Below are 25913 nucleotides of genomic sequence, written 5' to 3' on the forward strand. Positions count from 1 at the left end.
AATCAAACTCAGATTTGCAGAACTCAGCCAGGGCATTGGTCATCAAGAATTTCTGCAGATACACAACATTTCTTATTTATGCTTGATCCCAAGCAAGGGAGTTCTGTGAGCTCTTACTATATGGTTCTAGGCTAAGAAGCTATTCTATAAATATTGTAAGTAGCAGTTGGTATAGAAGAGCACTATTTAATTTAAAGAAATAATGATGACCTTGTAGCTTATTTTATTACTTTTTTCTGCTAGCAAACAGACCAGAGCACAATTTTTTTGATCAGTAAATATTTTGAAACTTTTTTCAGGATGTGTTACTGAGTGCATATTTCATTACTAATTTGAAGATGCAAATCTCGTGATGTTGGTGTATATAGTGAAATCTGAGTACCTTCAATAATGTCTTGCAGGTTCAATATAAGCCTTGTTTCTGTTATTTTATTCTTACTCTCACCTGTAGTGAAGTTTCTTGAACTTTTGCTTGGCAAAAATATAGAAAACTTTGCTGTGTTTTAGAGTTGGTTGTGCCTAATTTTTCCAAATGTCATTTGCTTATGAATCTCCAAAAGAAACATAATATTTATGTTGAGATAAAAATCACTGACACACAAAAAAACTTGCTCTGCTCAGTAACTGTGCACATAAAACTAGCAGTCCTGACAACAGTTTGGAAATCAAATTAAAATCTACTGAGTAGCACTTTTCCAATCCTTTCTTCCTCTCCATGCCTTACTGCCAAGTTTGTTGCAGAGACCTCTATGTATTCTTTTTTTAAAAATATTATATTTTAATTGTAGTTGAACACAGTATCTTTATTTTTATGTGGTGCTAAGGATCGAACCCAGGGCCGTGCACATACGAGGCAAGAGCTCTACTGCTGAACCACAACCCCAGCCCTCAATGTATTCTTTATCTCTCTTCCCAATGATAAATTAGGAAGTCTAAAGATCACATGGTTAGGAATTCATGTCTTCATTTTAAAAAAATAATGATCCAGGACTACACATAAAATGCCCAAATTTACTAAGCCCTTAACCCCACTTTTTTATCTCCAGAAGATTGACAAGCTTTTTTTTTTTTGTGTGTGTGTGTGTGTGTGTGTGGTGATTGAACCCAGGGCCCTGTGCATGCGAGGCAAGCACTCTACCAATTGAGCTATATCCCCAGCCTGACAAGATTCTTTTTCACCCAACAGGAAAACAGGATAACTGCACTTACATTTTCTTTCCCCTGCCTCCTCCCAATAAAGAAGTGAGCTTGTTCATCTGAATTTTGAAAAGAAACTCAGTACAGGGACCACCATTCTACTATTTTTTATTTGAAATAACCATCTTATAGACTTGCAGGTCTCTTGACCTGGTCTCCTAATGAATACTACTAAACTTGAATGTTCTAGCAAAAATTCATATGGTGCAAGCATTTACTGAGAGATGAAAATCATCTACATATCTCATGCAAATATTATAGCTCCAGGATGAGAAGATATTATTTTTCCCTCACCAGTGAGGAAATACAGTTCAGAGAATTAATTACCTGATAGGCAATAATTGGTGATGCTGACATTTGAACCTAGAACTGCTCTAAAGCACTTTTCCTGTGACCCTATGCACACTGTTCTCAAAGTCACAGGGACCAAATACAAGCTTTCCACTCCAAAAAATTACATATGATACCATGTTTATTTATTCACATCCAGGCACAATCACAGAGTTAAATATTACCTTAGGAAGGCCTGGGATGGTGTTCTATTAAGGATGCAGTAGAGAAATGGTTTATCTGTACTTGGAAAGGGGACCTAACCCTGGAGTAGGGGATGTTAAAAACAACTGTACAAGTTCACCTTGAATTTTCAGTTGTCAAAATAAAAGAGTATTTTCTTAAATGCACTCCTTCCCTGGGGAGAGGAGAGGCTCAGGGGACTTCAGGAGGCATACCTGCCATGTATGCTACAACTACCCAGGGGCTTTGCCCTGCCTTCTTAGTATTTGAAATGTACATTTCTGTTTTACACATGTCATGAAGAAATTCACTGTAATTTTCCAGACCTGTGATTCACTGTTCCTAGGCTTCCCATCTAGAACACCACAAGGAATGCCTCACTCCCACACATCTGAGCTCAGGCTCTAAGCAGTGAGGGGAATCAGAGCCAAACAGCTACTTCTCTTACTGTCAGGGGCTAGAAGGAAGTTCTCCTTCTAAGAATAGCCTGACCTTTACAAGAAACAGCCTGCGGCCATCTTGCAGATTATCTCTCCTCTGGCAGTTTCACAACCCAGCAACCCAGCCCAGCAACTGCCAATAGGAGAGCTTCCCCATCCCCAGAATATAAATACCTCTGTGTGAACAATAAAAATTTGCAGCTTCATCAGAACTCCTGTCTTGCTGTCATCCCTCGTGTCTCTTGTCCCTTCATTCCTCCCCGCCTAGGTTCGACGCCCTTGTTGATGTCCTGCCGGTTGGGACATCTTACTTTGAAAATGATTCTGTTTGTGATGATCCTTCTAGAAGAGTTACTGTCTTAGGAAATTTTTTCTTCTCTTTTCTGGATGACCTATTGTATTATGCCTAACATGCACAGCTGCATGTTCACTAAGGAGTTGGCAGCTGGATGGAAGTTGCTTTAACTTCGTTTTCAGTCTCCATAGAACATGAAGGCATGTTCTGGAGGAAACTGGAAACACCAGCTGAGAAAGTGGCTACCATATGGGCCTTCCTTCCAGAAGGCTCTGCAGCTTCCTCTGATCACCTGCTAAACCAGCCCAACCAGCCAAGACAGCAGCATTCTCCTCTCTTGCTGTTCAGTGCATGTCTGCAAAGTCAGAGGGAACTCTCTTCAGGAACCCTTCAGTCACTGCCAGCCAGGAACTTGGGGTCTGTGTGTCTGCTCTTACTAGAAATGTTATGTAGGCCTCATCATAACTGGAATACTTCTCATTGACATTCTCTATGCTTATTTTCACACTGAATTACCAGTAAGCTTTGAAAGGACCTCTACAATTCATCTAAAATTAGTTAAAAATAATTCTAAGTTTATTCATTTTATTATCATCTTTTCTCCATTGGTAAAGTCAGGATAATAAAAATATCACTTTTATGAATATATTTATATGTGCCTACAGGGTAATGTTTTAATCCTATTAGAATGCAGACAGTTCTTCAACTAATTTCTAAGTAAAAGAACCATGTCATTTTGTGTAAAAAGTAAGTGGTTCTTTGGGACTTACCCACATGTGGGTCATAGGTTACAAATTGACTGTATAAAACATCTATAGGTTTTAAAAAAATAAAAAATATGGAACAAGACAGGGATGCCCTCTCTCACCACTTCTATTCAACATAGTTTTTGAAACACTGGCCAGAGCAATTACACAGATGAAAGAAATTAAAGGCATAAATATAGGAAAAGAAGAACTGAAACTAGCACTATTTGCTGATGATACGATCCTATACCTAGCAGATCCAAAAAGTTCTATCAAAAAACTTCCAGAACCAGTAAATGAATTCAGCAAAGTAGCAGGATATAAAATCAACACCTATAAATCAAAGGCATTCCTGTATATCAGTGACAAATCCTCTGAAATGGAAATGAGGAAAACTACCCCATTCACAATATCCTCAAAAAAAAAAAAAAATACTTGGGAATCAACAAAAGAGGTTAAAGATCTATACAATGAAAACTACAGAACCCTAAAGAGAGAAATAGAAGAAGACCTTAGAAGATGAAAAGATATACCTTGCTCATGATAGGTGGAATTAATATTATTAAAATGGCCATATTACCAAAAGCATTCTACAGATTCAACGCAATTCCAATCAAAATCCTAATGGCATTCCTCACAGAAATAGAAAAGGCAATTATGAAATTCATCTGGAAAAATAAGAGACCCAGAATAGCTAAAGCAATTCTAAGCAGGAAGAGTGAAACAGGTGGTATAGCTATACCAGATCTTAAGCTATACTACAGAGCAATAGTAACAAAAACAGCATGGTACTGGCACCAAAACAGGCTGGTAGACCAATGGTACAGAATAGAGGACACAGAGACCAACCCACAAAATTACAATTATCTTATATTAGACAAAGGTGCTAAAAGCATGCAATAGAGAAAGGATAGCATCTTCAACAAATGGTGCTGGGAAAACTGGAAATCCATATGCAACAAAATGAAATTGAATTCCTTTCTCTCACCATGCACAAAAGTTAATTCAAAATGGATCAAGGATCTAGGAATCAAACCAGAGACTCTGCGTCTAATAGACGAAAAAGTAGGCCCTAATCTCAATCACGTGAGATTAGACTCCAAGTTCCTTAATAAGATGCTGATAGCACAAGAATTAAAACCAAGAATCAACAAATGGGATGAATTCAAACTAAAAAGTTTTTTCTCAGCAAGAGAAATAATATGTGAAGTGAATAGGGAACCTACATCCTGGGAACAAATTTTTACTCCTCACACATCAGATAGAGCTCTAATCTCTAGGATATACAAAGAACTCAAAAAGTTAAACAACAACAACAACAACAAAAAACAAATAACACAATCAACAAATGGGCCAAGGACCTGAACAGACACTTCTCAGAAGAGGATATACAATAAATCAACAAATACACGAAAAAATGCTCACCATTGCTAGTAATCAGAGAAATGCAAGATACCATCTCACTCCAGTAAGAATGGCAGCCATTATGAAGTCAAACAACAACAAGTGCTGGTGAGGATGTGGGGGAAAAAGGTACACTCATACATTGCTGGTGGGACTGCAAATTGATGCAGCCAATTTGGAAAGCAGTGTGGAGATTCTTTGGAAAACTGGGAATGGAACCACCATTTGACCCAGCTATTCCTCTTCTCAGACTATACTCAAAAGACCTAAAAACGGCATACTACAGGGACACAGCCACATCAATGGTTATAGCAGCACAATTCACAGTAGCTAAACTGTGGAGCCAACCTGGATGCCCTTCAATGGATGAATGGATAAAAAAATGTGGCATTTATTCAAAATGGAATATTACTCAGCACTAAAGAATAACAAGATCATGGCATTTGCAGAGAAATGGATAGCATTAGAGCAGATTATGCTAAGTGAAGTTAACCAATCCCCAAAAAAACAAATACCGAATGTCTTCTCTGATATAAGGGAGGTGACTCAAAATAGGGTAGGGAGGAAGAGCATGAGAAGAAAATTACCTCCAGATAGGGAAGAGAGGTGGGAGGGAAAAGGAGGGAGAATGGGAATTGCATGGGAGAGGGAAGGAGACCCCCTTCATTATACAGAATACAGGTATGACGATGTGAGGGAAAAAAAAAAGAAGTGGGTCACATTAGATAGGGTAGAGAGAAGTGATGGGAGGGGAGGGGAGGGGAAGGGGGGAAAGGAAGGAGAGCAGAATAAAATAGACATTATTATTGCTGTGGGTATATACGTGACTGCATGACCAATGTGATTATGTAACCTGTACACTCAGAAAAATAAGAAATTATATCCCATCTGATTCATATGTATGATATGTCAAGATCACTGTACTGTCATGTGTAACTGATTAAAACAAATTAAAAATAGGTAACCCCATTACAGTACCCAAAATTTTCAGACTGAAATCCTGTAGAAGGTAGAGGGTGCCCTTTTCAAAACCACTAAGTGCCTCAGAATAATAGGGTGTGTTTGAAGGCATATGCAAATTATAGCCGGTTAAGTGACATTTTTCAAACAAAAGTAAGTCAGTGAAAGAGGACGTACTCCCTCACATAATTTTATGGAAATAACCACTTGAATATCCTTGCTCATAATAAGTAAATTTTCTTACATCGGTTCTTCCAACCATTTGAGAATGTGGTTGATGTCTGGCACCATGTTGGTAGTGAGCAAGCTTTACAGCTGTGCTATCACATACTTCACCAAATTCAGACTACCTTTCTAGAATCGTGATCTTTTAGTTTCCAAATGGTTCCTCCATATAAAAAGAGATTGTCAAACTCCATAAAAGGATGAAACATGAAAAATCTAGAGCATGTGGAAAAACATGAGGGCCAGGGTGTAACTCAGTGGTAGAGTGCTTGCTTAACATGCATGAGGCCCTGGATTCAACCCCCAGCCACCTGTGCCTGGGGCCAAGCCCACCCCAACACTTAGAGCATCTGGGGTGAGAGTATGGACAGTGGCCTATGCGTCCTGTGTCTAGATTTTTTAAGGTTAAAATTGAAGTCCACACACTATCAAATGCAATATGTTCTATCCTCTTACCTTGACCAAAAAATAAAATACCTTCTATAATAACACAAAGACTGAAGGCACTTATTTTAGTTACCTCCAAAGATATGCTAAACAATAAAGCTTTGGCATATTTAGCAATGGAACCCATGAAAATTCACCAAGAACTCCACACCTCCATACAGAAGCGTGCATTCTCCTAGTCCAAGCTTCAATCCAGCTCTTTAAGGAATCGGCTGACCTGCTGGGCTAGACATGTGTTCTCAAATTGCCCAAAACCAGATCCCATGTGAATGCAGATACGACACTATTCTTTCATCATTTTGCAGGACTGGAAACCAGATTTCTTTCCTCTTGCTTGATCAGACATAAGAGGACAGCCTAGTTAATGAATGACTTGGACCACACAGAGAACAGGCTTCACAGCTGCAACCACATCTAACAACAATCCCGCCATTGTGCCATTAGGTACTAAGCAAAGAGGGGCCATAGTGGAGCTCTGTGTTCCTCCCTGCCAGAGATCAGAATGTCCTGAGTGTGCATTCACTAGTGTAACCAAACAGTTGTATGTGCTTTCAGCTCTTCCCTGGTAACATGCTTGGGATAAGTCTCTAAGAGTGGAGTAAGTGGGTCAAGGCATCTGCTGTTGAAGGCCTCAGAAACTGCCCCATAGAAGACTGTAATTCCCACTGGAAGTGTATGAGACTCGTTTCCCTTCACCTTTAGAAACTTAATTATTATAATTTTCACCATTTTCAATGACTGATAAATGAAAATTCCATTTCCTCATTTCCTTCAATACATTATTAGTATGAATCTTAGTGTCTTGTTAACATGCTTTCTCTGAGCCATGTCTTACTTTGCCTTACCACATGCCCCAGGGGAAGGAGACAGCAGATAACTTGTCCATGTTTATTATATTAGCTGATGATCCTTTTAAAACCAGGCATATGTCACAACTTGTTTCTAATATGCTGGGTCTTTAACTCACATACAATTGGAGGCTAGGGACACCAGTTTTGATGTCTTAGGGACAGCAGAGGGGGAGGGTGGAGAAAACTGCTATCTAGTCAGAAACCAATCTGGGAAGGCTCCTTCTTACAATTTCAAAAATCTGTTCTTTTCTTCTCACTTCATTCACCTATGGCCTTTCAAAAATCTTGTTTTTGATGACTATTTAATAATGTGACAATGCTCATAAATGAGAAAAATACAAGTTCTATAAAAATAATATTATCCCAATTTTGTTAAAAATGAATAAGTGTGTGAATCTATACATAAATACATGCGTTTATGTATATAAATAAAAGTAACCTGAAGAAAATACAACAAAAATTAATAGTAAGTTTTGCTAGATGATTTTAATTTTCCTCTTTATATTTTTCTATATTTTCCAATTTTTCTGGAGCAAATCTGTGTTGCATTAATAATTAGGAAAAAGTTCCAAAATGTTATAAAGAGTGACTGGACATGTAATCTCTGCATATATATAACACAACACTTTTTCCATCTTTATAGTTAAGACCAAATCCATTATCAGAAAGGACACAGAGAGGGGCTGAGATTGTGGCTCGGCAGTAGAGCACTTGCCTAGCACATGTTGGGCCCTGGGTTTGATCCTCAGCACCACATAAAAATAAATAAACAAAATAAAGGTATTTGTCCATCTACAACTAAAAATAAAAATAAAAATGGACACAGAAATTACAAAACATTTCCAATTGTGCGCCAAGTCCCATGAACTGCTGGCAGCAATATAGGGCATGATTTTCAAAAGAATTTTGAAGCTGAGTCCACTCCTTGGGGACAGTTCTGTGATTAATATCTAGCATAGGCTGATGGAGCAAAGTGTGAGCATCAGGCTTTTAATTCATCCTGAAAGACTCAGTGCCCAGCAGGACATTAGAGGGTGTCTGGCTGAGATCCCTCATCAACAGATGAGGAAACAGGGGGCCAGAGACTGGAAGCAACTTACTCAGGGTTCTAAAGGCAGAGCCAAGCCCAGACCTAATTAAGAAACCCTGGGCTTTGGTCTCCACTCTACCTTTGGCTCATTCATTCATGCTCATGGTCTTCTCTCCCAAGTAACAAAGCACGAGTTCATCTCTCCTTGCCTCTGAGAACATGGTTCTCTCCAAACTCTCCTTCCCATCCCCACTTCTGCCAAGAAACCTGGTCTTCGTTGAGACTATTTCTTAGGTGGTGGCTCTCTTCTCCACACAGATTTGTTCAGAGAAACCCTGCAAATACATACTGAGGCTCATAAGTAGTGACTGCTCTGTCCAGTACAGTTAGTACCAACAGCACATGGACCAGGAGCCTATGTCCAAAGTGTGTTAACCAAAACTGTCAGAAAGAAAGCCCCTCACAGTGGATAGAAAAGGGAGGTGTGGGGAATGACATGGACCAAATTACATTATGTGCATGTATAAATATGTCAAAATGAACCCCACTATTATGTATAATACATAATATAAAGCACCAACAAAACAAGCCAACAAATAAGAAAGCCCATCATAGAATTCAGTGTTTTGCAGACATACTTGTATAGAGGCACTCGAAATGTACAAAGTATACAAAAAAGTTTGGAAGGAAATATACCAAAATATTTTAAAAGGCATTTTTTTAATAAAAGGTGGTATTTTAAGTTATTTTGCATCTTTCAAGTCTTGTACAAATGAACACAAATCTTTTATAATAAAAGCTATTAAAATAGTGAGATTATTTCAATAAAATGAATATTCAGTTTAAGTACTGAAAAGACATTTACAAAAGCATATAAAAGTATAATCTGTATTTCTGTCTTGTATGTCACATAATCATGTAAATATAAAGTTGTACAAAATAAATTTAAAGTGATGGAATCCTGAAACATGTTAATCGTACTTCATTTATTTGTTTAAAACAAATTTTTTTTCAGTACTAGGGACTGACTCCAGAGCCTCATGCATGATAAGCAAATGCTCCACCACTGAACTATACCCTCAACACTTTTTAAATTTTTTCTTTTGTTTTGAGACAGGGTCTTGCTAAGTAACCCAGGCTGGCCTCAGATTTGTGATCCTCCTTCCTCAGCCTCCTGAGTAGCTGGGATTACATGTGTGTGCCATGATGCTCAGCATATGAATGTATTTTAAAATCTCATTTGCCTTATTAAAATACAAAACAAAATCCTAATAGATTTAGTTAAATTGGAGGCATAACACTGAATTTCTAGTATGTGCGACCATTGCAAGATGACATGTTTTATTTATGTCCCCTTGCTTGGGGTGTAGAGGATTTACATAATTAGGAAGGGGTTATGCTGCTTTATTTCAAAATAACCTGAAGTTTAATACTTAGGGTATTAATTTCTTTAACCTAAGTGTTGAAACCTTCTAATTCTTATTCACAAATAAATGTATGTATGTGGAGCTGGGGTTATGGCTCAGCGGTAGAGCGCTCGCCTTGCATGTGCAAGGCCATGGGTTCAATCCTCAGCACCACATATAAATAAATAAAAAAGTTAAAAAATGTATGTATGTATATGAATATATAGTCAACATTATATGTCTGAGGGTTCTGTATCCACAGATTCAACCAACCTTGGATCCTTGGATTAAAAAATACTAAAAAACAAAACAAAAATTGCATCTGGAGCTGGAGGTGCAACTTGGTGGTAAAGCAAGTATTTAGTAAGTTGCAGAAAGCCCTGGGCTTAATCCCCAGAATGCATAAAACATTGTATCTGTATTGAACATGTGCAGACCTTTCCTCTTGTCATTAGTCTGCAAATAGTCTCCTGTAACAACTATTTACACTTATAGTATAGAGGTATTATAAGTAATCTAGAAAATTTAAAGTATACAAGAGGATTTTTGTAGGTTATATTCAAATAGAATGTCATTTTATATAAGAGACTTGAGCATCAATGGAGTTTGATACTTCAGGGGTCCTGGAACAAATCCCTTATGGGTATGAAGGGACAACTATATTTAGTAGGTGTTCCTTATTACAAATTAGTACAAATGTCAAGTCTTTTTTGTTTCTTTCTTTTTTTTTTTTTTTGGCCAAATTCTTCATTTTAATTCTTTTCTTTCTTTTGAGATACTTCCTTAATATTCTTTAAACATAACTTAATTTTAAACCACATTTAACTGTAAAAAACAAGACTTTTGGGGCTGGGGTTGAGGCTTAGTGGTAGAGCACCTGCCTCACACATGTGAGGCACTGGGTTTGATCCTCAGCACCACATAAAAAAATAAAATAAAATAAAGACATGGTGTTCATCTATAAGTAAAGAAATATATATATAAAACAAGACTTTGCACAGAGAACTCACCAGGTGTCCTTACCTGGCATCACAGGAATGATCTGGCTCTCTGGTCCCCAGGAGGTGGAGTGAATTCTCTTCTCTGAGACTGATGAGGTGACCAGCAGGTTGGGGGCAGTGACTTTCTGGGACTTTTCCAACAATGAGTGCTCCCTTGCATGTTCACTCAGGCCTGTTGTGTCTGGCTGGGCAGGACTAGCTGGCGTGTGGCTCACCATCTTGTGGTCAAGGCCCACTGAAGTATACAAGAACTTAGTTAGTTTCTGGATTTCTGAACTTTCGTTTTTAGTACCAGGGATTGAACCCAGGGTTGCTTAACCACTGAGTCACATGCTAGCAGCCCCCATGCCAACTTAAAAAAATATATTTTATTTACAGACAGGGTCTTATTGAGTTGCTCAGGGCCTCAGTAAGGTGCTGAGACCGGCTTTGACCTTTTGATCTTCCTGCCTCAGCCTCCTGAGCTGCTTAGATTACAGGTATGCACTACCAAGCCCAGCTTCTTTTCTGAACTTTAAAAACCACTACCTTTTCAGATGATTTAAAATCATGGATATTTGGGACTAATAATCCACGCATCTAACATGTAAAAACCCCCACAAAAACTTCTTTTTAGCTTTCAATGGGTAATTGGCTTTCTCTTCTTCCAGTAATTTAGCTTTCCAAATATTATTAAAAAATCAATATGTATACAACCAGAGATATGAAAAATTATGCTCTATATATGTAATAAGAATTGTAATGTATTCTGCTATCATATATAAAAAAAGAAAAAATCAAAAACATAAGAAATGGACACAGACAAAACTTAAACTTTATTCTTTGTGACTCTCTTCTTCCTCAAACCAGTACTTCCTTAACCCATTTTGTTCCATTATTCCAGATGTAGGACACCTATAAAACCTTAAATACAGGGCCACGTTTTGTAGCGTATGTCCATAATCCCAGCAGCTCGGAAGACTGAGGCAGGATTTCAAGTTCAAGGCCAGCCTCAAAAACTCAGCAGGGCCCTAAACAAAATAAAAAATAAAAATAAAAAGGGCTGGGGATGTGGATTAGTGGTTAAGCACTCCTAGGTTCAACCCCAGTACCAAAAAAAGGAAAAAAAATCTTAAATACAGTATGTAATATATATATATATATAATCATATTATAACAATTATAATATAATGCTAATGAATATTAACCAGTATAATAGTACTTATTATTATTATTATTATTATTTCCAACCTATTCTAATGCATCTGTATCAATTTTTTTGAACTATTCACAGCGAAAAACTTGGGATCTAATGAATCAAACTTTTTACAGCTCTTTTTTCTTGCATGCATGTGACACTGTAAGACTCAGACATACTCTAGTGCATCACGAATGTTCTTTAAAAATGATCAACACAAAAATGTTAATTCACTTCAGTTTTTTTTTAAGTCATATGTTATGCTGTATTTTTAGGATGGAAAAATCTTTGGAAAATTTTAAAAAAATATACGCAATACCAAAAACTTGGCATTTGCAACTCAGACTAGAGACTCTGTGAATTCCCACTTACAGAAAAGCTTCTTCACATAGTTACATGGCACACCAGGCAGGAGGAGGAACACTGCGTTCCATTTATCCTGAGAACACAGACAGCCCTACTCCATCCCTTCAGCCCCTTGCCTGGCCAGGCAACCTGGTGGACTCACAGTTTTGACAGAAAGCCTCGTCAGACCCATCAGGACATTGCGGCTTGCCATCACACGCCAGGGAGATATCAATGCAGCAGCCATTGTCACAGAAGAAGTGGTAGCGTGAGCAAACATTCAAGCACCCTGTTTGTAAACAAGTCTCAAGTCACAGGGGTGCAGGAAAAGTTGAGACTTCCACCGTGTCCCGATGAACAGATGCCAGGGAAAGGGGAAATGCATTCAGGTTAAGAGAGTGGACAATGAGGAAAACCTAACAGAGCGCAGGCCACAGGTTCTGGAAAGGCTAGAGGGTCTCTTGACCCCCTGAGTGAATTCCCAGGAGTCCCCATGGCTCTCCGCCTGAGGGCTGTTCTTCAAGACAATGTGGCTGAGAAGGCGGGAGCTGAGGAGCAGCAGCTCTGGCTCCTTGGGCCACCCAGCCATCCTCCCTCAGCTGTCCCACTCTGCATTCATTGTTCACCCATCACTGAATTCTCTTCCTCTATAGGACCAACAGTCACCAACAGTGTTCCATCACTTGGTTGTTTTGATAGCTGCACTTTTTTTTTAAATGCTGAGTCTTACACTCTTGTTTCTTAAGTAATGCTTCTTACTGAGATTATATTTCTATTGTTGAATCCCATTTATTGACAATATAATGTTCTTGGTGCTATAGAGAACAACAGAATCTTTAGCTACTGGTTTTATAAATTTATTTTCACAATTACGACATTTTTCTCTGCTTTGGAGTTCTTAGGAGTATTTAATCTATATTACAACTACAAGGCTACAAATATTTTCATGAGAGGCATTTCTCTTCACCCTGGATTAAGCCAGCTTTACTAGACCTACCTACACAAGAATCAGGTGGCTGCCTGGCACTAATAATACAGGTGAAAGGTATCCACCTAGAATTAGGTCATAAGGTATTCCACAATTTCATAGGAAAGAAATAATGGAATAGATAATTCTCTCAGGAACAGGGAGAGTGGCAAATTAAATGACATTCCACCAAGGATGGTGGCTGAGCAGAGTTCACATCCCCAAGTTAAATCTTAGACACATATTTTATTGAAAAGCAGTTAAACTAAGAGGTGGAAATGGAGTTTATCTGGGAACAAGGCAACTTACAGACATCTTGGAATAGGAGGAAAAAAAGGAAAAGAAAAGAAATGGTGATAGGAGCTCTGCAGGAGGCAGAGGAAGCCAAGAGCCTGCAGCTATCACAGAAACTTGGGCCTGCCAAAGAGCGTCACCTCCAGCCCCTGGTAGCATCAGGACAAAAAGCAAAGGGGATCTTTGACCAAGTAGGATGCATTACTTACCATGTTTCTTTAATTCATGATATGAAAATCCTAGCTATCTAAAGGTTTTACTTACTTTGAGGTAGTTTTAGAATTAGATCCAGATTTAAAATTTGTTTATTTCTAGATTAGCAATCTCCAAACTTTTTTGATCATATATCATGATCAGTAATATATTATTGAACACACATCTAAGATTTATTTATAAATAATATGCACACAGAGTTTCAGAATCTTTCCTTAAAATGTTCTGAACATCTCTGAGGGGTCCAATCTGGAGACCACTGATCTAGATCATATTGGAAGTGCTTTCTGGCTTGCTATTTGAATAGAAAGATTTTTCTACCCAGACATGAAAAAGGCATTAAAAATACTGATATATTCAAAATTGAACCTGGTTACTATCATATAATTAGGGGTATATGCTTGTCTGTTTTTATGCTAGTAGTGCCATTCTTAGTTACCATAACAATGGGGACATTAATCCCAATATTAATACATATAATAAAGAAAACAGAAACACGACTGCCTCTGTTTTTCACTATTTATACCAGATGTTCCCTTAACTTTAATTCACTGCATGTTCTTTCAATATAACCAGTAAGTGATTCCAGGTAGTAGTAGCACTACAATGATATTTTAAAATTTCCTATATAAAGTTACATACACAAGACCTATACCAAAGTGGTCTTTCTGTAAATGATTCACATCACTCTCTGTCACTTCAAATATATTTTATTATCATCTTGGAGAAGGACCAGAAATTTACAACTGGTCATTTACCTGGAAAGCTGGCCTGAGTAAATAAATCAGGAGAGGTGTCAGCCATCTGCCTATGTCAGCCCAGGCCCTTCTTCCCTTGTAGGCACCCAGGATGTGCAGAAGCAATCCTCTTCTGATTTCTGTGCAGATGACACACTATGTGCATCTTCTTCCCAAGAGCACTCTCCTCCCAGAATCAGAACCTGCCTCAGTCCCCACCCAGGTGAGCCCCCCTGGCCTTGGGCCTGTACTGGAGTTATGAACAACCTGGTGCTGAGCTCCTAGGGGTCTTCTATATGCCCAGCCTCCAAGGTACTCAACAATGTCCTCCATAGCTGGCAGGCTCTCCTTTATGACCCAATAAATCAACAGTTTGATCAAATCTGGACTGTACTGGATGGACTCACTATCCCCTCTGACCTCATGGTCCAGTGTGGGCAGTGTCTGGTGTCTGGCCTGTCCGTGTACAGCTAGTCCTCCTTCCTCACAGTAAGCTTAAACTTGGCCGGACAAGGCTCACATGCCAATCAAAATTTTAATGCTGCTTATGAAAATTATCAAGATTGCCAAATCCTTAGGATTCTAATATCTCTAGCTGTCTATAAAACTTCATTTCCAATATGTACACTTAACGCTTTTAATACAAAACCAAATCCACAACATAGAAGTAAATCACAATCTTATTCCAGTTCTTGTACCCTTATTCTTCAAACTACTGGCTCAATGACCATCCAGATCCTGAGTGTTGAAGACTGCATTTAAGCACATCAGAGACTTGCTGCAGTTTGCTAGACCTATGGATAGTGAAGGCCAAGTTTTGTGAGACTAGATGCTTCAGGAGGAGGATGGCCACATCACCTGAGTGTAGTGCTCTGTTCCCAGTGCTTAGTACAGTTCCTGCACACTGGAGACACTAATGTCTGCTGACTGAATGGCAGGATCCTCAAATGTACAGTATCTCAGCACTTCTCCAGAAGTGAGTTGTGCAGGACTTCCCTCTGCAATACCACTGTATCTTCATCACTGAAAAATTTCAATGTAATGTAATGTAATATATATATATATACACACACACACATATATTACATTTTATATATATGTGTATGCGTATATATATATTTTAACTTGATGAACTAATCTTAGAAATGCAGATGTTTCAAAAAGAAGCATAGATGAATGAAGTAAATGAGTACTATATTGTTCAACAGAACATGAGAACCATCAAATATATTTTAAATCGTATTGTTAGAGTATCTATACTGTGATGTAAAGTGTGCATGAAAATTTTTAAGTAATGCTTTTCAACTGACCTGTGTACTTTGCATATATTAATTTGTTTTAACTGTACTCCCTAGCCAGACTCTCTTTTTCCTTTCTTAAAGTTTCTGAAATGAATTGTTTTATTAGCAATTGATTGATCCCAAATGCTAAGTCTTTCTTCTATCATGTGGTATCATGCCCTCCCCATCCCCATATTTTACTTTTGATTGACAAATAATAATATTACATATTTATGGGATGACATTTTATTTATTTCTGGTAATATAATGTAATTTGATGTAAGTATGCACTGTGGAGTGATTAAATCAACTAATTAACATATGTATAACTTCAATTATTAAAAAATCATTTTTTGTGGTGAAAACATTTAAAATTTACTCTTTTAGCAATTTTGAAATATACATTATTGTTAACTGTAGTTACCATGCTATACTAATAGATCACTAAAACTTATTATTTCTGTCTAAATGAAACTTTAACCAATGCAGCCTACATCACCCCAGACTCTAGTAACCACCATTCTAGTCTCTGTTTTTATGAGTTGAGTTGTTTTAACTGTATTCATAGCGGCATACATACATATAGCTTTGAACATACATATCCAAAAGACCTTTGTATCTTTGAACAAATCCTTCTCCTGGAAAATCCAGGAATTGTCTTTTATGAAGGCCAGTGAGGAAAGCTGAAATATCTATGAGTTCCAGGAGCTCATACCTTCTATTCTCATCCCCTGGGAGTATTTCCTCCATCCCAAACAGTTATCCCAAAATATAATGGAGCCTGTGTTTTTTATTATATTCTTAGTAAAAACTCTGTCATTCAATAACCACCAAAAATAAAACAGAAGAGCCCATGGAACGCACAGGCAGAATATAAAATGCCCATGTGACCCCACCCTTCCAGTTGGCTGTGATAAACCAAGGGAAACATTCTCACCTCTTGTGGAGTAGGTCCTGGGAAGCACTGTCACGGACACATTGTCGGAGCTTCTCTGACCAGTGGTGTCAGTCACGGTCAGCTGGAAGGTGTATGTTCCTTCCTGTAGGTGGGTCAGCTTCAGGGTTCCTGGTTGAGGCACCTGGTGCACAAATGGGATGCTTCATTTTAGTGAGGAGGTCTGAGCATGAAGTCCATCATCCTCATGAGCTAGACGTCAGTGTCGTCCTAGACGCAGTTCCCTGACCTGCCCCTCTACTCCAGGTCCACAGCTGCTGAATACTAAGTCCCAAGCTATTTGGCCCCATCTTGTAGCCACCAGTGTTATCCCAACTGACCACTCCATTGTTTGTCCTTAATAGCGGCTGTTCCAAACCACCGAGCTCCGTATTCAATATCGAGTCCCTTCCCTCTCGGCAGGTTATGTCATCTACTTCAGGAAGAAAATCAGAACCATGACTGGCTGCACTACCCACCTCATCCTGGGCATGTCCCTGTACCCACTGCCACCTCCTGCCTGACATCTGTACAGGATGAACTGTCCCTCCTGTGCTGGGGCTCAATTCTTCTTTTTTAGTCCTTGACTTTCCTTCTGTGACCTTCAGAACAATGACCCACCAATTAATTTCTCTTTCAAATCGCTCTACTATTACTATGGATTCCCGACAGCCTTCTGCACTGCACCTGCTGCTTCCCTAGGCTCATGTTCCATTTCCTCTTCACCCACCCAAGTGGCCACTCTCCCTAGACTCCCCTGAAACCATCACCTAGTTCTCGAGATCAACAATAGTTATTTATGTTTAAAATTTCCTTCTTTCCTTCCTCCCTCCCCTCTCTTTTAGACAAGGTCCTTTTTTGTGGCCCAGGCTGGTCTCAGACTCATGAGCTTAAGTGATCCTTCCATCCAGCCTCCCCAATAGCTGGGACTATTACTCTATCTAAAAAAGTTGGTCACTCCTGTCTTTTTGAACCCCTTGCTTCTCTGACCCGTGTTTTTATCCTGAATTCTCCCAACCAGGCCTGCAGCACCTTCTTGAGCTTCACTTCTGCTCATGCCCTTACCCCAGAGTTTCATTTCCTGCTCTTCTCACCATTGCAGGCAGCTTCCTTACCACTGCAAAAGCAATAGGCCCAGGTCTGTGCTGTGATTCTGTCATTCCTGACATTCAGAGGAAGACTGTTTAACATCCAAATCCGTTTCTGATCCAATGAACTAATCTGGGTATTATTCTGTGGGAATGAACACTGACCTTTATGCAGTTTACTATACCGTTGCACTAACAGTCTTGAAATTACATTATTTTTATGTATGGAACCCTACAAAATGAACTACTGAATATAACTTTGGTTTAGAGGGTCTGTTCGTACTATATATACCAACTAGCAGAATGCTTTATAATCATTTAGAGGCAATATAATGAGATACAGTGACCTTTGTATCTAGTGTTGCTTAATAATTACCCAGAGCTATTGTTAAGGCATGGACTTCTGTGGCATGGAGAGTCTGAGTCATGGGGTCTGGAGAATGAGAGCTGAGATTCTACACTTAACAAGCACTCCCAGGCTGCCCACTGCTCTGGATGAAACACTGGTTAAATGGTTCAAAGCACAGACAATGAATGCCATGAAGCCAGGAGTTGGTTGGGCATCAAAGCTCAGAGTACCAATGTGAGACTAGGCCTGGGGTGTGCTTGGAAGCCTCTTTTCTCACACTGGACTGGAAGGACAGAATATCCCTGTGCAAGGGACCAACCCCTCCATTTAGGCTTGGCATACCCCCAGGCACATCGTCCCAGTGCAGGAAACACTGGATCCAGACTCAGACCATAACAATCACCTTCAATTTGGAACTCGAAGAAAGATAAGCTTTACCTTTAATAAAGCAAGAGGTGAGATCTGCTTGAGTATGGTGGTGCATGCCTATAATCCCAGCCACTGAGGAAGCTAAGGCAGGAGGATCATGAGTTCAAAGCCAGCCTCAGTAACTTAGTGAGGCCCTAAGTAACTCAGTGAGATCCTGTCTCTAAATAAAATATACAAAAGAGCTGGGAATGTATGTCAGTGTTAAACGACTCAGGTTCAATCCCTAGTACCCACCCCTTCACCCCCGCAAAAAAAAAAAAAAAAAAAAAAAAAAAAAAAGTGAGATCCTCTATTTGGCAGTAGCAGAGCCTTTCTGATACAACTTGATCTCCTTAACTGAGATTTCAGTGGCTAGAAATTCATGTTTGGGAGAATACAAAATAATTATTACCGTTTTAAAAAAACTATGTCCAGCATGTAAGCTAGTAGGCAATTGGTTTTGATTTAATGATAAAGTTGTTAAGGTAAACAGAATTCATCCATTAGTAAGCTTCCATTACACCTGGCATTCTATAATTTCGATCAACTGAATGTTTGTATCCTCCCAAATTCATATGTTGAAACCTAATCCTCAATGTGATGGTGTTTGGAAGAGGGACTTTCAGGAAATGTTTAGATCCTAGGGGTGGTACTCTCATAAATGGCATTCAGCTCCTCATACCAGAAAGTTCTTTTGCCCCTTCTGCCATGTGAGGACATGGCAAAAAGATGCTAACTGTGAACTACAAGGCAGATCCTCACCAGATATTGAATCTGATAGCATCTTGATTTTGGACTTGCTAATACCCAAGACTGTGAGAAATAAAATTTCTATTTATAAACCACCCAGTTATGGTGGGTTTTTTTTGTGGCATCCCAAGTGGATTTGATTACTTGATTATTAACATTTGATTAATATTAATCAATTCACTGATTTGTGATCCCAAATCTCCCTCAACAACATTGTTCATGTCCCTAAATGAAAATACTCTGCTGTCGTGTTCCTAAAGGTCATATTTTACATTCTGACTTCGGATTTAAATGTGATATTTAATAATAAATAAACTCAGTGTCATCTAATGTGTCTTTTGCATTTAATAATGTATTATAGGTCAATATTCATTAAGTGGACGTAGAATATCATGCTCAAGGGAAGAAAATAAGTAACTTTTTAGTCTATTGTACAGCTCTTTGTTCTGACCATAAATGAAGTAAAAATGTCAGGAATATGAGTGTTCCTATATGCTTAATTCAGGCAAATTATTTTTTTATAGTACTGGACACATACTAGATGCTAAGAAAAGGTTAGCTACTAATTTTATCATAATGAAGTTGGTAGTATAATTCCTTTAAGGTAAGAACCTCATTGGTTTTTGTTTTGTTTTGTTTGTGGTGCTGGGGATTGAACCCAGGGCCTGTGCATACAAGGCAAGCATTCTACCAACTGAGCTATATCCCCAGCACCCTTATTGACTTTTGTCACTGTTTTTTAAACACCCAACTGAATCACTTGGATGTGAAAAGACAGGTCCTTAAACATGATCTAAAAGTCTCAGGATAAAGGGAGGCCTGACTACTACCCTAGGATGGAGAGGGAGTAAAGAGCCTGTACACACCCAGGCAAAATGGGAGGGGAACCAGGGAGCGGTCAAGAAGGGGTTAGGAAAGGGGTGGGGTTGTGGCTCAGTGGTAGAGCACTTGCCTAGCATGTGTGAGAAACTGGATTCGATTCTCAGCACCACATATAAATAAATAAAGAAAATAAAGGTCCTTTGGGTTGGGGTTGTGGCTTAGCGGTAGAGCACTTGCTTAGCATGTGCAAGGCCCTGGGTTTGATCCTCAGCAGCATGTAAAAATAAATAAAAATAAAGGTATTGTGTTCAACTACAACTAAAAAGCAAATATTAAAAACAAAAGAATAAGTTAGAAAATTTAAAAAAAAGAAAATAAAGGTCTATTAACAACTAAATACACACGCACACACACACACAGGGTTAGGAAAGGCCCTGGAGGGAAGCCTGGTGAAGGAGTGCTCCGGGGTGGTGCGAGAGTCAGGGAACTTAAGAACAAGGGTACCCAGTGTCATTATGCTCTAATCACCTTCCCCCATTCCCCAAAACCTCCCACATTAGCCCCATTCTGCAGCTTGAAGAGGAGTACATTAACATTCCTATCAAGCTGGGTATCATTCTCAGAAAAAGGGTGATTTTATCTGAGTCCCAATTTTCCTGTTAGAAAATTTGGAGTGTGAAACCAGGCTGCGTAAGCTAAAGGAATCAGAGTGGTAGCCCTTAAGGATTGTTATTTACTGTTAGGGAAAAATTCTCAAAATGGTAAGCCATGACTCCTACACAAATGTAATATGAACACGTGTCCAAAATTTTATTTAACACATGAATTAAAAAAACTAATAATATGTTAAACTGATTAAGACGATAATCTAGAGAATAGACATATATAATAGTCATGAATGCAGATACAAAGTTGCTAATAGATACAAAATAGAAATGAGTTTATTAATAGGTACTGAAATAAGTTTATTACTAGATGGATTAGTAACTACAAGTACTAAAATGTCATGTGGAAATCCTCTTGTCTCCAGAGTGAAAATCAATTGCATCTATATATGAAAAAATGTATTTTCATTTTTACAAACAAGAATCATTTGCATGACAACGTTCAAATGCTAACCATGGAAGGATCCTCCAACCAACTCCCAGTGTTCCATTGAAAGGTGCTCAGTAATCTTTTGGCCGTTTCAGGGTCTTTTATAATTTTCTTGACAATCTTAATCCACACAGTGTGGATGAGTCTACATGGGAAGTTGTTCTGAGAATTCAGATAGGTCTAAATTGCCTAGCACTGAGTCAGGCTCCTGGTAGCTACAGTTAGTATGATGTCAAAGTAGGACAACCAGTATTTACTTTGGGGGTCATTTATGAATGTACACCATTGTAAGAGAGACACAATTTGGTATCAGAAGACTCCCATAATGTTGGTTTTGTCACTTAGATGATGTTAGAACTGCCTGCCACTGTTGTTATATACCTGGCTGGGGAATTGGTCCAGTTTCCTCTTGATGACACAATAATCAGCCTTAAATGATTATACATAATATCTAATTTTATTACTCCTTTAGAAATATCTTCAATAAATTAAATACCAAATCATTAGCATTATTTTTATTTAGCACTCATAGGTGCAATTTATCACTCAAAGAATAGTTTTCAATAGCAAGTATGAAAAGCTAGAGGATGATGGAGGCATAATTTGCAGCTTCTTGAACAGATGTATCCCTAGAGTGCCAAGTCATAGTCAGTGTTCATCCTGAGGAAATTTTCTAGTGGTATGATTGATGGCTTGTCCATATATCTTTCCTGATTAACTTGAATTCTCAAAATTTCAATTAAGATAAATTAATCTTAATAAGGGGGGCACTAGGAAAGAATAGGATTACTTTGGATTAGGCAGAGGGGAGTGAAGGGAGGGGAAGGGGTATGCAGGTAGGAAGGATAATAGAATGAATTGGACGTTATTACCCTGTGTGCACATATGACTACACAACCAGTGTGATTCTACATCATGTACAACCAGAAGAATGAGAAGTTATACTCCATTTATGTATGATGTGTCAAAGTGCATTCTGCTGTCATGTGTAACTAATTAGAACAAATTAAAAAATTGATAAAAAGATAAATTAATCTTGCAGTTGACACAAGCATAAAAAACAATAAATATGATGGGACACTCAAAATTATTTCTGTTGTAGAAAAAAACTCCAAAGTTGAAATGTAAGAAGGATAAACAGAAGGTTATATGCTCAGGTTCAATAAATCAATTATAGAAACACAGAAAAGGGGAGGCCATATGACAGCAGTCGTATGGAAAGAAAATGGGAAAAGATTCAGCAAGAATCTGTTATGTGATATAGCTATTAAAATAGTTAATGTAAATTAAACTTCACTAATAGCAGTAGGGACAATGTCTAGACAACAGGAGGTCAGGGTATCAGGAAGAACCACAGCATGAATATCAAATTCAATTGGGGGTGCCAGACTTTAAGAAGGGTGTGGACTAGTCTAAGAAAATCCAGATAGGCTGGATGCTGGATGGTGTGAAAATGGGCTGAAGGGATTTTACACAGAACAAAAACAATATATTCAGTGTTTTTCCATAGGGAAGGTCCTGCACCAACACATACTGATAATGAGAGGGACATCCTGTCTGCCTAATAATTAAAGTCATAAGACATGATGTGTAACAGTGAGCTTCCATTACCGAAAGAGTCAGGCAGATAGTGGATGACCCTTGGAAGGGATGCTGTAAGAAGGGTTCTTGTTTGAGGGACAGGCACAGTAAGATGCTGAGCAGAGGTCTAGTCCAATTCAAAGCCTATGAGTAAAATCAGTGTATGCCAGTGTTATGTGACTGGCTTATTGTCATTTTTGTTTTTGTTTCACTAGAGCACAAATTGGTGTTTTGTTCACCTTCTTCCTCCAGCTCCTCTCAAGGGAGTGGTCTGGATGAAGTTTATGTGCCTCAACCAGGACACGCTCCTATCTAGAAAGGGTCCTGACTTGTCTCATGACTCAAGACCCAGTGTACGTAGGCAGCCCCTGGACAGATAGCTCTGTCAGTGCAGCAAATCCAGCTGTGCCCAGACGAGCCTGATCGAGAACAGCACGGGGCACCTGAGCAGGAAAGCCTGACACCATTCTTGCTCTCCTCACAATGGTTGCAAACAGTGAAACCACCAGGTACAATGTTCTCTCTCTGGATCTTGTAAAGAATTAGTTCATTCTATTGCTATTTTTCTCTTAATATTCCTTGATGTTTTTCAAACTTTCTACTTGAATCTTGAAGCAAGAAAAAAGAAAACCCTTTAAAAAGTAATCTGATTCATTGAAACAAAACATGCTTTCTTCTTTGAAGTACTCTTGTCAAGAAAAAGCAGAGGTATGAGGCAGGCTTCAAAATAAATACTCAAAAATCACTGAAAAAAAATCAAGGAAAGTAAATGTATAAAAGCAACCATGTTTTCTACAATCAATCCTACATTTTCTCCATTTTATAGCTCTTCTTCTAACTCACAGGCATTGGGGGAACATGAGCAGAAGGACACTACAGAAGACCATTTTCCAGAAACCTCAGTTTTCATTACCAAGGATGACACGACTTACCTTCATGTCCACTGATGGGTCACCCTGCAGCAGTGTCCACTCATACTGGATGATGGCGTGGTCATCTGTGCTTTCACGGCCATCCAGAATCACCCCATCTGTGGGCAGATGCAAAATCACATCCTGCCCAGCCTTGCTAAGTGGAGGTTCATCCTTGTCTGTGAAAGAAAATAAACAATCATAAGTCTGTTTCTTCTAATTTATGAAGAGTGGTTTGGTATTGACTAGATTTGGTCCAGCAAAGAACTGCTGAGAGGATGAATAACTGGAATTTATTTTCCTATTGATTTTCATTGTGTTCTCTTTACATAATAAAGAAAAAAATTATGAATATAGAAATTTGGCTATGATGTATGCAGAAGGTAAGGTATGGCATGCCGGCTACTAGCAGTAGCTGTGGACAAAGTAGAGAGGGAAGAAAATGTGCCAGGGCCCACCGACCTGTAAATCTGGAGAAGTCGTTATATTCTCTGAATTTTTCCCTTATTTATAAATGATTTAAGTTCAAAGGTCTACTAAATGAATTGATTTAAAAAATAATTCCTGAAACTAACCTCAATGAAACCAAATTTACTTCTAGTACAGATTTTATTTTTTCTTGTCTTCCAGTTTTTAATGTACAAGTATTATTAAGTGTTCAATGGATGGGAAATATATTAAATTTGGCAAATTAAGACAAACTTGGATCCATACTAAGTGAACACTACAAAGAAGTCCTCTGGAATCTAGCTTACCATCCAGGACAATAAAAGAGGTTTAGAACTTCTAATAACCAATTTTTATTACAGAAGCAGCACACTGAGTTTCTTTTGGGATATTCTAAAACAGCAAAACATGTCTATATTTGCCTTTAATCTAGGATGGAACTAAATAATTTAAGGCTACAGAGAAGAAGAACAGTTGCTTACTATATGCTATTACCAAGAGATACACTATGTCCATTGAGAAGATGAGACCCTTTTTTACAGTCTAGTTTGGATGCTAAGTCCTCCAAAGTTCCATATATTAAAGGCACAGTCACCAGGGTGGTGCTACTGGAAGGTGAAAGAACCGTCAGGAGTGGGCCTACTGGGAGACCTTAGGTCATGGGAGTCATGGCCTTGAGAAGGATTACTGCACCCTGGACCCCTCTCACTTTCTTTTACTTCCCAGTTCATGATGTAAGTGGCCACTTCTCCTACATGCTCCTGCCATGATATGTCACCTTGGCCAGAGGCCCAAAGCAATAAGACTTACCTTGGACTGGAAACTCTGGAACTGTGAGCAAAAATAAACCTTTTCTTCTTATGACATATTTCATTATAGTGACGGAAAGTGGACGAATACAACCCATAACTGATTGAAATAAGCCAAGTAAACACCTCCCTACCTAAGGAAAAACCTGTTCTTCTCCCTTTTCTATCTCTGAGCAAAGACTGAACAACTGATGTCTTTAATCTGCATCTCGCCATGAGGACAGATGTGATACAATAGGTCTCTTCTAGAAGTGTTGACTTCCCTTTGGTTACAAAAGGTTCATAGTTTTCACAAAAGGTTTCCACTGTATAATTCTGAAACACATTTTATAATCCAGCAGTTAGACATTATAGTTAGCAGCTATTTGCATTAAAATTTGCTTTAAAATGCTATTTTCCCCAGAATAGTGGCTCATGCCTATAATCCCAGTGGCTCAGGAGGTCAAGGCAGGAGGATTGCAAGTTCAAAGCCAGCCTCAGCAATTTAGCAAGGTCCTAAGAAATCTAGTGAGACCCTGTTTCTGAATAAAATATATAAAAAAAAAAAAGGGCTGGGGATGTGGCTCAGTGGCCCTGGGTTCAATCCCCAGTACCAAAAAAACAAACAACAAAAACAAAAAACTATTTTCAAGTAAATGAACTACAATATGCCTAAATGATATAAAAAGCCACAAACACTAGTAATTTTTAAAACCATCCAAAGAGTTTACATCAAAGATCTAATATGGAATGATCAGGTAAGTCTGAAATATCTCACATTATAAAACCAATTAATCTTGCCTCTCCTGAAAGAAAGAAAACCATTTTAGTCATTTACTTTCACTTACATCAATTTTAAGATATGATTTAAGATATGAACATAATGAAATTCTCTTTTTTTAATTTTTTTTTTAGTTGTAGCTGGATACAATACATTTATTTTATTTTATGTGGTGATGAGGATCAAACCCAGGGCCTCGAAGGTGCTAGGCAAGTGCTCTACCACTGAGCCTCAAGCCCAGCCCCCATAGTGAAGTTCTTATACCCACTAAATTGACCTGTGATATGTTTGGAAAAACAGAGATAATGTTCCAGTGATACCATAAAATGTATTTTAAAATAAGCCAGAGCTTATCTACCCAGAAACAACCCTTAAAGTAAGTAAAAGACAACAGGAAAAGGTGTGTGCTACCACTTAACAATAGTTGATCT

At 38.5% G+C, this 25913-nt stretch overlaps 1 protein-coding gene across 2 annotated transcripts in view; it reads right to left on the reverse strand.

The window, feature by feature from the left end:
- The window catches only part of LRP11 (LDL receptor related protein 11), a 42613-nt gene that overhangs the window by 10969 nt on the left and 5731 nt on the right, over positions 1-25913 (reverse strand). For both annotated transcript variants that reach the window (XM_081296024.1, XM_081296023.1), the window contains exons 2-5: positions 23488-23645; positions 16466-16607; positions 12201-12326; positions 10538-10750 (exon numbers count right to left, since the gene is read on the reverse strand). In XM_081296024.1, coding sequence (XP_081152150.1) covers positions 10538-10750; positions 12201-12326; positions 16466-16607; positions 23488-23645 — 639 coding nt within the window. The remainder of the gene's footprint in view (positions 1-10537; positions 10751-12200; positions 12327-16465; positions 16608-23487; positions 23646-25913) is intronic.

The sequence above is a fragment of the Spermophilus citellus genome (genome assembly GCF_964194105.1).
Source record: "Spermophilus citellus genome assembly, chromosome: 5".
NCBI lineage: Eukaryota > Metazoa > Chordata > Mammalia > Rodentia > Sciuridae > Spermophilus > Spermophilus citellus.